We start from the raw sequence: 14,015 nt of genomic DNA on the forward strand, positions 1-14,015 counted from the left end.
CTCTGTGAGTTCGAGACCAGCCTGGTCTAGAAGAGCTAGTTCCAGGACAGGCTCCAAAGCCACAGAGAAACCCTGTCTCGAAAATTAAAAAAAAAAAAAAAAAGCAGTGGGAAGAAGCATGTACAGTCGCCTCGCTAAAGAATATCCATTTATTTATAATTATTGCTAAGTAAACTTCTCTTTTAAACAGGAACATAAACACAGTAGGGCTCTGCACAAGTGTTGTCTAAACAGTTGGTTTGTGTACACGTCAATAAGTCAGAGGGGAATCCGACCAGGGCTTGAGCTACCCTTTCCAGAAGGCCGGGAGAGGTGAGGCTGGAGCCTTGCCAGGACCGCCCCCAGCTCCAACTGTGCACTGTGTAGTACCTTCCTCTCTGCATGGCCCAGGCACAAGGCGTAGGGCCGGGGGTTTTCTGAGCATGGTACCCCTCAGAGGGTTGTGCCAATGGCGGGCTGGGAGGCAATGAGAGACCCCACCCAGGCCAGACTTCTCCCTTCCGTTTCCAAGACCAAGGCCACCGCACTGGCAGGAGGAGGAGGTACAGGGTGCTTTTTGGTACCAGGGGAGAAAGTCATTGTGGGAAGAGGTAGTTTGCAGGGGTGATGCCTTCTGCTCAGCAGGAGAAATGTCTTGTACAGTGATGCCGAATCACTGACACCTGAGGGTCATCATGGCGGGCACCTGGGAGGCTGGGGAGCCTTGGGAAACCACACGTGGGCCAGTGTGTCCACCTTGCCCCCGGTTTGGAACAGTTACCCTGAGGCCTGGCTTGGTGTCTCACTTAGGGACACAGGCTTGGGGGCAGTCGCACTTGAGATCAGCACCTTCCACCCCAGCTGGGTCCCCCTCTTGGTTTTTCAGCCAAAGCTGGTGGCTTCATCTGTGCCTTTTCGGGGTTGGCCCTGCCTGCTCCTCCCCTGAGGGGCCTTGGGATTTATGGGCAGGGTTAGGGTGCTCTGGAGTTTCTGAATGTGTTTGTCACTACCTGGAAGGTAGAGGGGAGGAGAGTGGGCAGGTGAAAGGGGGCAGCTGGCCGCATGGAGTCAGAGACCTTGGTTCCCTGGATGGCGGAGCCACTGGCTGGAGAGGGCCTGGTAGGCTCTCTGACTCCTTCCCTCCTGCTTTAGCCATCTGAGGCCCCCACAGCTAGTGACACACCTCCTAGGGCCAGGGCACGGGTCACACAGATTATGGGTCCCTCCTGGGCCCAAGTACACCATGCCTGGCTGCTTTAGGGAAGCTGGGAGTGCACAGCACACAGGAAAGCTTCGGCTTGCCTCTCCATTGCTCCATCAAAGATGACAGACAAGAGAGTTGGAAAATTACCTTTAAAATATCCTCACTTGCCCAAAACTGAATCCTCCCCTCCCCCCCATTTATGGTTTTCAATTTCCTTTTTAGATATGCCCTTCCCTTGGAGCCTGCTGAGCCTCAAATCACCCACTCCTTACAATACCTGCTCGCTCATAAAAACCAAAACCAAAACCGTTGTAGCCCTCCTCTCGGTCCCAGGGATGTCACCCTGCCCCTCCCCTTGGCTCAGCCTGTCCTTGTTAATGTATGCCAGACACAAGACGCGTCCTGATTTTGTTTGGTGGGGACAGAACTGGATGAAGTTCACCGAAATGCACACTGGGGACGTTCTTCCCAACAGGGCTGAGGATGAGCGTGCTCTGCCGGCTGGCTGGGAGGGGGCTCTGGAGGCTGGGCTCCCCGGCTCTCCTACAGGCAGGGCCAGGGCTAGGGCCGCATGCATGTCTGGATGGAGCAAGGGGAGGCCCAGGAGGTAGAAGGCAGAGTGCCCTGCCTGGCTGTTGAGTGACAGGGGAAGGGAAGAGGTTCTTGGGTCTGAGCAGGATTGGGGTGGGCAGTGCTGACCAGTGTAGGAGCTCAGATGTCCTTAAAGGCCAGAGTCGGTGTAGAAGAGAGAGGAGAGCTGGCTCAAGCATTCTCTTCCTCACGCACCCCCATGGGCCTGAGGCAGCTTGGAGAAGACACCTAAGTCTGTGCCCCCATGCCTGTAAGAGACCTCACTAACATTTCCCCTACCCACCCACAGCAGCAGGCCAAGGAGAACCAGAGCTGGGCCTCCTGGTTACCTTTCCCTCACCGGGATGCCTAGGTCTGCGCCCAGCTCCCTGCAAGGACAGTAGTACAGTCTCCATTTGGTCTAAAGGTCCCTAGTGGTGCAAATGACTGGGGGTGGGGGTGGGGGGCGGGCAGCGGGCAGTAGCTTGGTTCTGGGCTGCAGAGGTGCAGGCCTCAGTACGTGGGTCTCACCCTGTGCCCTCCCCGCCCACTCAGCGGGCCTGCTATAGCACATTGTAGTAGGCCATTTCTTTCATGGCCTGCTCAGTGAGGGCGCTGGCCTCCGTGCTGTTGTCCACACTGGTGTAGGTGTAGGCGTTTTCCTCGAAGTCCTCCATCTCCTGTTGGCTGTCAAGTTCAGAGGGGTCGGGGCCTGCCAGCTCCATCATGGGGTCTACAAGAGAGGGGCACAGTTAGGCCTAAACACTGGCCATCCCTAGTGTCCTTCGGGAAGCTGGGGACCTTAAAGTCCAGCCAAGTTTTCTCAGTCTTCTCTTTCAGATGCATGTATAGACCCTACTGCTGGGTGTGAGGGCCTCGGGCAGAACAGATCCTTGGTTTGGCCTTGACTTCTGGCTTCTATTCCCTCACCCCTGCTGGGTCACTAAGCCTCCCTGGGTCATTCTCCAGGACGTCTGTCATTGGTCCCCTTCCTATGTGACTCATTTAGTGCTCACTGCCTAGTGCTTCCTAGATTTCATTTCATCCAGTGTCAGCCTGCAGCCTCGGTTTGTAGGTCAAAAGGTTTGATCAACATCCCAAGGTCATCCGTCAAGTAGTCCTGTGACCTTGCAAAGCTCTACTTCAGGGTGCCGTTTCTCCACAGTTAGTGTACCAAGCCTGCCCCACCCTGGGCCTGGGTTCTCAGCCAAGGTAGGTTGTCAAAGCACCTCCGGAGACAGAAGACTGCCTGAGAGGTCCCTTGTAATTCTGTCAAATTGAAATAATCTTACTATAAAGCTTGCTGTGGCAGCAAAGCCAGAGCTCCTCCTGAGGGGATATGGATTGGTATGAACTGGTAGCCCTGCTGGCTAGGACTGAGGCTCGTGGGCTAAGTGCATTCTGCCCGGACACAGACCCAGCCCAAGGTTTAACCTGATAGGTCCAAGATGGGCTTCCTAACCTTGACATTACTTCCATCCGGGATCCTTCGTCACCTGTCCCACAGGATGTCATAGTACCCTATATTCTACCTATCAGATGTGCCAGGAGCATTTTCCCAGTTATGACAGCCAAATGTCACTTGGGGGAAATCAAACTCACCCCACATCTGCCAGTGAGTGGCTTGGAACTGGCATGTAACCTAAATATGACCGCTGGGTCAGAAGGAAATGGCCTATGGGCAAGTCATTGGCTGTAGGAAAGGGAGACCGCTTTCATTCTTCTCCTGGATGTGCCGGGAAGCTCAGTGTTCTGGTGGCTTCTGGGGGTCATCTTGAGTCCAGGAGAAAATGTTGGGGCTGTGGGGTCTCACAGAGGTAGCCTAACCCTGATGTCATTGTCGAGGGGTTGATCTACCCACTTTTAAAGATGTCCTCTCTGCCCTTTTATATAAAGCCCTGGCTATCCTGGAATGTACTACGTGACCAGGTTGGCCTTAATTCAAATGACTGCCTATCTCTGCCTCCCTGATGCTTGGGATTAAAGATGTTCTCCACCATGTACAACTTTCTTTCTTTCTTTTGACTAAATCTCCTGTAGCCCAGACAGTCCTCAAACTCATTATATGGTCAAGGGTGATCTTGAACTTCTGGCTCTCCAGAATGCTGAGACCAGAGTGGTGCACCTGGCATATGGGTTGCTGGGATCAAACCCAGGGCCTTGTGCCTGCTAAGCAAACACTCTACCAGCTGAGCTACCTCCAACTCCTTCAAACGGTGGAGTTGCTGCGTGGAACACACAGAACCCTCCTGACCTTGTAAACGAGGTTAAGTGTCCCAGCAAGCTGAGCCTAGGTGGTTTTCCCTCCAAAGCCTACAACCATATCATCATATTCTGCCATTGGCTATTGAACAAGCCAAGCGTCCATGACCCCGCTTTATCGCCACTATGTCCAGCTGGTCTTGAACTCAGCATACAGTTGAGGATTGTGCTGAACTCCCAGTCTGTGCCCCTGTGCTGGGATTACTGGTGTATGCCAGCCTCATCAGGGCATGAGCACTGGCCCTCCTCCCTAAATCACAACCAAGTCTGTGAGGCGGTTCACTAAGAAAGAAGCTACCTATTCCAGCTTCAGAGCAGAGCTGTGTGGGTATCCAGCCGACGGCCAGGACCCATGGCCACTTCACTCATCTGTACAGTCAGGGAGGGACCAATGCTAAGCATTCCTGGAAGTGAGGAACGAGATTTGGCGGCTCCAGTCATTTGCAAAAGGGCAAGGTTGGCTTGGTCTCTGCTGGGGAGTAGCCACAAGGGAAGTCCACTGTAGTAGAGCTCTCAAAATAATGCACAGGGAACAATCCAAAGTGCTTCAAAATTCAGACCCCAGCTGGGCACCTCTGGAGTCCAGACTCAGCCATCTTCCAATGTGCTGGAGAGATGGCTCAATGTTTATTTTAACGCTATTCTCCCAGAGGCCCCAAGTTTGACTGCCAGCACCCACGCGGTGGCTCACAACTGTTAACTCCAGTTCCATCAGATCTGACGGCCTCTAGGCAAGCACGTGGTATACAGACACACATGGAGTCAGAACACCCAGACACATAAAATTAAACGTTAAAGGAAATCCTCAAGTCGCTCCCATGGGCAGCCAACAAGACACCATCCTGTAAGGGCTGTATCAAAGGCATTCAAAGGGGATCTATTGGAGATGCAATCCCCTCGCCCCATCCAAGACACTGCTGGAAGCCCAGCCATTTAAGCCAGTTTTGGGGAGATTCTGAGGAGGTACATTAAACAAGGAACAGAGAGCCTTTGGTAATGCAGAGTATGGGGCAGGGTGAAACTGGCATGTCCACTCCAGACCATGAGTATCACGGACTACAGAGAGCGTCCAGTGCAGGCTATAGGGTTCCTTACCTACCAACACAGCCTTGGAGAAACTACCGGAAAACAACCTTCAACAAGCCAGTGTCGCCTGCTTTGCCAGGAACTCCAGGCCATTTACGGGCCAGATGCCCCAAAACCAAAGTCACTAGTCATTCGTAATGAATTGGGAATGGGGCTGGAGAGATGGCTCAGAGGTTAGGAGCGCTGCCTGTTCTTCCGAAGGTCCTGAGTTCAATTCCCAGCAACCACATGGTGGCTCACACCATCTGTAATAAGATCTGGTACAGAATACAGTATATATAATAAATAAATAAATAAATAAATAAATAAATAAATCTTTTTAAAAAATGAATTGGGAATGGCTAGTCAACTCCTCTGGCGTTGGCAAAACACTGCCTGGAGAGACCTCCTTGGGAGGAGCCTCTGGGATGCACCTTCAGCTGCCTCCTCCCCACAATGGAGCTGGAGACCAACGGTCAGCTCTGCTGTGACTCGACAGAAGTGGGGGTGTCTCATAACGCCTTGAGATCGCTACCAGTTGCCAAGATACAGGATTCTCTGGAAACTGATTTTCCTTTTGGTTTTCAGTTTCTTTTTGAGAGACCAAGGTCTTATGTGGTCTGGCTTGACCTCAAACTTGTGGTAATCCTCCTGCCTCAGTCAGTATCCCAAGTGTTTACACTACAGGTATGTGCAACTGCACCTAGCCTCTCTCTCTCTGGAAATCCTTTCAATCATCACTGTTATTAGGTGACGCAGGGGCTCACTGTAGCCCCATGCTGGCCTTGAACGACAGTCTTCCTGCCTCACTTTCCTGAGTGCTAGAATTGTTGAGTGTGTACCACACCACACCCAGCCCTCTTAGACCCTGGCTTCTATTTTAATTCTTTTTCTTACATTACTTACTTCTTTCATGTTTCCCTCTGGTAAAGGTCAACGGCAGGGCTACCTGACCCTCTCCTGAGTATGTGGCTCTCACTCTTTCCAGCAGACACCGTGGCTGGTTGATTGCCCTAACCTCTCTGAATGTCTGAATTCCCATATGCACTGGGAGGTGTGACCTCAGTTTCCCCCTTTGTCCCTTCCCCATCCGTTTATTTGGAATCATCATAGTGTCTCGTGATAACAGTGGGAGAGACAGCTCACCCATGGCTCTTGTGGGTTGTCATCGAGTTGCCTGCTCTCTGCCCTGCGGTTTCTGTTAGAGGAATGATAGCAGAGCCAGCCTCCCTCTGAGGGTCACATGAGTTACACAGCACTCAACATGCGTAAGTTATGCTTTTTATTATTGTTTTAGTGAGCCCATGGAAGTCCTTGGAAGACGACATAAATATCCCATTATTGCCACGACGGCTCCCCAGGCTCTCCCTCTCTCCAGACCTGAGCCCACCTCAGTGAAGTCTCGGCCTTGGCCAGCCTCCCTACGCCCCTAACCGGACAGGAGACTCCTGAGTGCGCCATGCCGCTGTCACTCCTGTTCTGTCCACTGCGCACAGCCCACCCACCTTGGCTGTCCAGGCTGATGTCCATGACGCCATGCTTGACCTTCATGTGCCGGCTCAGGTTTCCCTTGAGGTTGAACTTGCTGGAGCAGTAGGGGCACTTGAATGGCTTGCTGCCTGCGTGCAGGTGCATATGGCCCAGCAGGTTGTACATGCGGTTGAAGGACTTCCCACACACCTGTAATGGGGGAAGGTGGCAGAGGGTTGTAGGGAGCCTGCCATCCTGGCCAACCTCCTCCCACTTCCTGAGCACACACACGGCGCGCTGTCCTTCCCTGCGTGACCGGAGGGAGGCAAAGGACTGCTGCTCCTTGCATCTCCTGCCCGCCCTGTGCTGGAGGTAGGAACTGCAGCTCACCTCACCGCACCCTTCACACCCTCTGATCCCCACCTGCCCTCCTACACCCCTCCGAGCCCGGGCAAGCACCCGCCGTGGGGACAGTCCCGTACCTTGCACTTGAATGGCTTCACGGGCGAGTGCACAATCATGTGGGTCTTGAGCGTCTGCTTCTGCACAAAGGTCTTGAAGCAGATGTGGCACTGGTAGGGCCGGACGCTGGTGTGGATCAGCATGTGGCGCTTCATGTTGGCCTGCAGGGTGAACTCTCGGCCACACACCTCACACTTGAACTCCTTCACGCCCTGGGGAGGCAGAGGCACTGCTCAGGGTTGGGGCAGTAACAGGTGTGGCGCTAGGGAATTCCTTTTCACGAAAAAAGCATGTATGTACACGTATGTGTCTGTCTGTCTGTCTGTATGTTCTGTGTATGTACGTGTGCGTGTGTGTACCACTTTCAGAACTTGGGTCTCTTCTTCCACCAAGTGGGTTCTGAGCAGCGGGCTCTGTTATCAAGCTGGTGGCAAGCACCTCTACCTGCTGAGCTATTCTGCTAGCCAGCTGTGGGGTATGGCAGGGCTGTTGTTACAGGATGCCTTCCAGCACAAAGCAGACACAAACAGTGTGTCTTCCCATCCCTGCCTGCCAGGTAGGTGTGTAAGCAGATCAGCTGTACCAGTGTGCAGAGATATACGGGGGTCTGCCTACCCACCCATCCATCCATCCATCCATCCATCCATCCATCCGTCCATCTGTTTGTTCACCTCTCAGTTCATTCATCCAGCACCACAGGCCTGTGGTCAGCAGGGCAATGCCTTTGTCCGGACAACTTTCATTACACCAAGGATGTGCAGCCGGGCGGTGGTGGCACACACCTTTAATCCCAGCACTCGGGAGGGCAGAGGCAGGCGGATCTCTGTGAGTTTGAGGCCAGCCTGGTCTACAGAGCTCCTTCCAGAACAGGCTCCAAAGCTACAGAGAAACCCTGTCTGCAGAGGGGCGGAGGGAGGGATGTGTTTGTTTATCTTCAGTTACATCTCTTGGGGGACAAACCCTTTGGAAACACGATTGAAGCTGTGTTTCTGGGGACAGAGCTCAGCGGAGGAGAGTCTTCCTAGCATGTGCAAGGTGTCCTAGGTTTGAGCCACTGAGGCTGAAGCAGAGACAGGAGGAGCCAGTGTGAGGCAAGTCAGGACTATGCAGTGAGAACCTGTCTATAAAATAACAAAAAGTTGGTAGGAGTAGGGAGAAGCGAACAAGAAAAAGCTGCCAGTCATGGTGGCACAGGCCTGCTAATCCCCAGATACTCAGGGGAGATTAAGACGGCAGAGTTGAAAGCCCAAAGGTAGGCTAGGCAAATTCAAGGCCAACAGAGACAATTTATCAGTAAGAGCCAGGGGGGTGTGGTGGGGCTGGAGAGATGGCGGCTCAGTGGTTAAGAGCACTTGCTGCTCTTCCAGAGGTCCTGAGCTCTGTTCCCAGAACCCACGTGGTGGCTCACAACCTCGTCACTCCAGTTCCAGTTCTGTCGCCCTTTCTGGCTTCCATGTAATGTGGTATACATACATACAATACATACATGCAAGCAAAACACCCCTACATGGAAAAGTCAATATGTAAGTAAACATAAAATATATATAAGTATTTATATATATAAATATATATTATATATTATATCTATATCTATAAATATATATAAAAATATAAATAAAATAAATATATAAAAGGGCACAGAAGCAGACAGATCTCGGATACACAGTGAGACTCTGTTGTGTGTTTGGGGGCGGGGCTGGGAGTATATCCTTAGTAGCAGCGTACTCATCTACCAAAGATTATGTCCTCGGTTAATCACCAACACTTGGGAGAAAAAGGAAAAAAGAAAAGAAAGAAAACCTTTGTGCACCCCAAGGAAAAATGGCTAAGGCTCAGCTCTGCATAAAACTCTTGAGTAGCGAAAGCTCCCTGCTCTTCCCAGCCCCTTTGAAGGTGTGCTTTCCCAGCGCTCCCTGGAGATGAGAGCCACCCGGAGCTGCTCCCCAGCGGAGAGCCTGAAGCCCCACCCTAAAGAGGCTCAGCCAGTGGGGTCTGGGATGGCCCAGGACTTTTTAGTTGCATTAGTTCCCCACCCCAGGTGATTCTTATCATGGAGACACTGGCTCCAGAGAAAACTGTCTGGTCTGAGCTATTGCAGGCCTCTTTATAGCCCGGAGCTGACGCTCACTCAGCACAGGGCTGTGTGCACAGGGGACGCTGGTAGAGCAGGAAGAGAGCTTCACTGGGACAGAGGCACGTCGACGCTCACAGCGGCTGTCCCAACTATCTAACAGAAAACTTCGGGCATTATGTGTTTTCGGGCATATGTGCTGGCGACTGAACCCAGGGTATTTATGATACTTTAGCAGAGCCAGGTGCTCTTGCTCGAGATGTACGCCCTTCGTTATCCTGTGACAGTGGTAGGCCACATGACCACCAGGGGGCCCCATTCACGAGTTACAAGCACAGACGTGTGGAGTGGGGTGGAGAGGCGGACAAATTAAGACACTGACACAGATAGTTTCAGCTTTCGTCACAACCCTTTATCTCTCGGCACATCGGTAGGTAAGGGTTGAAGTCTCTGAGCAGAGGAGAAAGATGGCAGATACACAGTGCACACATCATCCTTCACGCCCACCCTCGCAGACATTAATAATCAATTAGAGTTTTGCTGATGAGCCCGGACTCCGTGTCAGAACTCTTAACATTATAATAATATTATATCAGCAGCTGCTACTACAAACTGCGGTCAAGCCTCTGCAGTGGAACCTGCCAATGCTCCCTGCCCTAGCAGAAAAAGTTCTGGGGGATGGAGAAGTTCAGGCTCCACATCTGCCACCACAGGACACCGTACAGAGGAAGGGCTACTCCCAGCTTTGAAAGGTTAAGTTGGCTGGAGTTTGAAGGAAACCGTGGGTCAGCCAAGTACCAGCACGGGATGGTTAGGCCTAAGAGATTCTGCTCTACCTTCCAGGGTGTAAGGGCATCTTGGGGGAGGTGGTGATGGCTGAGAGGCATGGGGAAGAAAACCGGTGACCTGGCACCAGGAAGAAGAACTAGAAAGTCATATATATTTTGCTTTCTCCTAAAGGGAAGTCGAAGGTTTTATTAGACGTTTGTGATAACAAGAACTCCAAGCTACCCTCTGCATTTCTGGTCGTGGCATTCACCCGCCTGTACTCTCAGTCCTGGGAAACAGGGAGGGACCCTTGAGCCCTGCGGGAGTTCCACAAGCACTTCACACCAAAATCTTTTACGTTCCTCTTCTCTGCGGAGTGTGTGTGTGTGTGTGTGTGTACACGTGCAATTGCCCAGGTGCAAGCACAGTTGTCTTCCTCCAATTGCTCCTCCACCTGATTCTTTGACCTCACTGAACTCACCGTTTTTTTTCACTATGCCAGCTGGCTGAGCCGAGGGCACCCACCCGTTTTCTCTCTTCACTGGTGGGGCGATGCACACTGCCATACCTAGCTTTTATGGGTGTGCTGGCAACCTGAAGACAGCAAGAGGAGGATCGACAGGGGCCGGCAAGCACTTTACCCACTGAACCAACTCCCCAGGCCTCAAGAACATTTTAAAGATTAGTTTTTCTCAAAAACTCAGTTTAATTATGTTCCCAATAGTCTACTAAGATAAACCTCTAAGTATGAAATTAAAATTAAGTAAAGTCTGGGCTGGAGAGGTGGCTCGGTGGTTAAGGAGCACCCAGGTTAGATTCCAAGCACCCTATGGCAGCTCACCACCACCTGTAACTCCAGGCCCAGGAGATCTGATGCCCTCTTCCGGCCTCCATGGGCATCAGGCATACGCTGTGGTTCAAAGACATATATATAGGCAAAACACTCAACAGATAAAATAAATATAAGTACACCTAAAAAAAAGTTTACCTGTGTAAATCTCATCCGGGACCTTGGGGTGCCAGAGAGGGCGGGACAGGTGGAACAGCGGAGGCTGGTAGCCTTACCTTGTGGGTGAGGGAGTGCTGCTTGAGGTGATGGATCTGGCTGAACTCCATGCCGCATTCCGTGCACACGAAGGGCCGCACGTTCTGGTGCTTGAGCATGTGGTTCTGTAGCTGGCTGCGGTAGTGGAAGGACTTGTCACACTCGAGGCACTGGTAGAGGGTAGGGCCCTGGTGGGAGGCCAGGTGGCGCTTGAGTTGGGTCAGGGTGGAGAAGTCTAGGCCACACTCGACACAGACGTGGCAGCGGCCACTCTCGTGCTTCACCTCGTGCGCCTTAAGCTCGCTGGGGTAGGCGAAGCCGCGGCCGCAGAAGTGACAGCTGTAGGGCTTGACCTCAGAGTGCAGCAGCATGTGGCGTTTGAGGTGGCTGGTCTGAGTGAAAGCCTTGTGGCACACCTGGCACTTGTGGGGCCGCGTGCCCTGGTGCGTCAGCAGGTGCGTCTGCAGGTGGCTGGGTTGCTTGAAGAGCTTGCTGCAGTGCGGACACGAGTGTGGCTTGATGCCGTTGTGGCCCAGGATGTGCGTCACCAGATTGTACTTGGACGTGTAGGACTTCTCACACATGCGGCACTGCCAGCGTTTCTGGCGGTCACCCGCTTCCACCAGGTAAGAGTCATCAATCTGCACGTTGATGTCCAGCCGGTCCAGTTGTGCCTTCTTGTGCCGCTCCACCGTGGAGCCTGCCGGGTCGGCCTCGAACTCACTGGACTCCTGCCACACGAAGCCCTGCTCTGGTTTGACGAGTTCTGGCGATGTCATGGGGGGAGGGTCAGGATTGCTCAGCGGGGCCAGGTGGGGCGGCTCAAAACCACATTCGGTGGGCAAAGTCTCTGGTCCAGGTAGTGCCATGCTGGGCTCGGGGAAGCCGTCCCGGGTTGGGTTGGGGAAAGGAGGATCGAAGGGGGCCATGTCCAACTCTGGCCTTGGAGTTCGAGGCAAGTGCCGGAGCGTCCGGGGCTTGCGGCTGAAGGCGCTGAGGTCGATCATCTTGACGGCACTGCTCTGCACCAGGGCCTCGCAGCCGCCACCGGCCACCTCGGCAGGAGCCTCTGCGGGGCTCGGGTCCTTGTCGTCACCAGGCACAGATACCTCATACACTTCCTGTTCCTCTTCCTCTTCCGCTTTCTCAAACTTGACCTTGGGTACCAGCCGCACAGGTGGCCGCGTCTTCCTCCGGGTGTGCTTCTCAAAGGCTGCCTCTACCTCTAGCACCTCCTCTTCCGGGGGCTCTTCCAGGGCTCGCCCATTACAGGCCAGCTGATAGATGTCGGGCCCTGGTGGTCCCGGCTCCCCCACGGCTGTCCCAGACAGTTCTGGCCCTAGGTCTGGATAGAAGGCCTCAGCACTTATGGTGGCTCCAAAGAGCTCATTCTCTGAGACCAGGCCCAGCACGGCAGCCTGAGCCAAGGACAGCACCACCACAGCGTCCGTCTGTGTCCCTGAGTCCATGAAGCCCTCCATCCTGTGGCGGCCGGCTAGGAGGGCATTTCTGTGGGAAGAAAAGAGCATGTTAATACTGCCAGATCCGTGCTGAGGGGGCAACAGACTCAGTGAGGACAAGGGCCCAGCTAATTTGGGGTGTGTGTGGCTCTGATGTTATGTGACCCCTGCCTTGAGAATGGGATATGCGTGTAATTGCGGGGAGCAAGGACAACCTCTGTTTGTCCAGCCATCCCTATCATCTCCCTACGAGGGCTTGGGTAAGCCCCACCTCCTGAGTCTTTCCATCTGTAAAACAGGGAGGAGTTGGAGTTGGCCTCAAAGTCATCATCCTCTTGCCTCAGCCTCCCAAGTACGAGGATGACAAATGTGTGTCTCCACACTCGGCTGTTCAGCGTTTCATCAAACCCCCCCCCTTCTGTGTGGTGTATGCATGTGCGTGCACGTGTGTGCTGTGGGTACGTGTGTCATGTGTGCGCCTGCATGAAGTCCAATGATGCCAGGGTTTATCAATTAATGGGTCTACATGGCCAGCAAACCCAAGGGATTCCCCTGACTCTGCCTTCCAGCTTGGGGGTTACAGGTATGTGCTGCCACACTTAGATTCTTGGAATCCCCCCCGCCCCCCCACACACACCCCTGAGACAGGGTTTTTCTGTGTAGCTTTGGAGCCTGTCCTGGAACTCACTCTGTAGACCAGGCTGGCCTCAAACTCAGAGATCTGTCTCTCCCTCCTGAGTGCTGGGCACACCTGGAGTTTTTTTGTTTTTTTGGTTTTTTTTTTAAGATTTTATTTATTTATTATGTATACAGTATTCTCAGTATTCTGTCTGAAGGTATGCCTTCAGGCCAGAAGAGGGCACCAGATCTCATTGCAGATGGTTGTGAACCACCATGTGGTTGCTGGGAATTGAACTCAGGACCTTTGGAAGAGCAGGCAGGGCTGGAGAGATGGCTCAGAGGTTAAGAGCACCGAGTGCTCTTCCGGAGGTCCTGAGTTCAATTCCCAGCAACCACATGGTGGCTTACAACCATCTGTAATGAAGTCTGGTGCCCTCTTCTGGCCTGCAAGCATACATGGAGGCTGAACACTGTATATATAATAAATAAATACATCTTTAAAAAAAAAAAAAGAGCAGGCAGTGCTCTTAACCACTGAGCCATCTCTCCAGCCCCACACCTGGAGTTTTTAATTGGGAGCTGGGGTTTGTGCAGCAAGCACTTTGACCACAGAGCCATTCCCCAGCCCATGTTCAACAGTTCTTAAGTTATGTCTTATAGGTTCTTCACGGGGCCCTCAGAAATCTGTTCCAAATGCATAACTATGACTGTACTTCCTCTGAGACAGGATCTCAGTGTGTAGCTGAGGCTAGCCTGGAATCTGCTATCTGAGGCTAGCCTGGAATTTGCTATCTGAGAGCCTGAGCCTCCTGAGGGCTGAAATTATAGATGTGTGTCTCCAAGCCTGGTGATTTATGAGTGAAGTTGAACAGCTTTTTAATTTTCTTTTTTTTGCAGAGCTGGGGGTTGGACCCGGGGCTTTGAGCATGCTAAGCAAGCACTCTTCTACTGCGCCATAGCCCCAGCCCTTCTGTTTTAAAAATTAATTACTCTATTATTTTAAGAACTGATTTAAAAAAACCCTACCTACTCAAAATA

General features: G+C 52.7%; 1 protein-coding gene across 1 annotated transcript in view; it reads right to left on the reverse strand.

Moving 5' to 3' along the window:
- Positions 1-137: 137 nt before the first annotated feature.
- Positions 138-14,015, reverse strand: part of Znf710 (zinc finger protein 710) — a 57,660-nt gene continuing 43,782 nt past the window's right edge. Inside the window, exons 2-5 of the mRNA XM_005357710.3 lie at positions 10,917-12,405; positions 7,033-7,224; positions 6,586-6,760; positions 138-2,486 (exon numbers count right to left, since the gene is read on the reverse strand). Of these exons, the coding sequence (XP_005357767.1) occupies positions 2,317-2,486; positions 6,586-6,760; positions 7,033-7,224; positions 10,917-12,377 (1,998 nt within the window). The 5' untranslated portion in view covers positions 12,378-12,405 and the 3' untranslated portion in view covers positions 138-2,316. The remainder of the gene's footprint in view (positions 2,487-6,585; positions 6,761-7,032; positions 7,225-10,916; positions 12,406-14,015) is intronic.

The sequence above is a fragment of the Microtus ochrogaster genome, chromosome 22 (genome assembly GCF_000317375.1).
Source record: "Microtus ochrogaster isolate Prairie Vole_2 chromosome 22, MicOch1.0, whole genome shotgun sequence".
In the NCBI taxonomy this organism is placed as follows: domain Eukaryota; kingdom Metazoa; phylum Chordata; class Mammalia; order Rodentia; family Cricetidae; genus Microtus; species Microtus ochrogaster.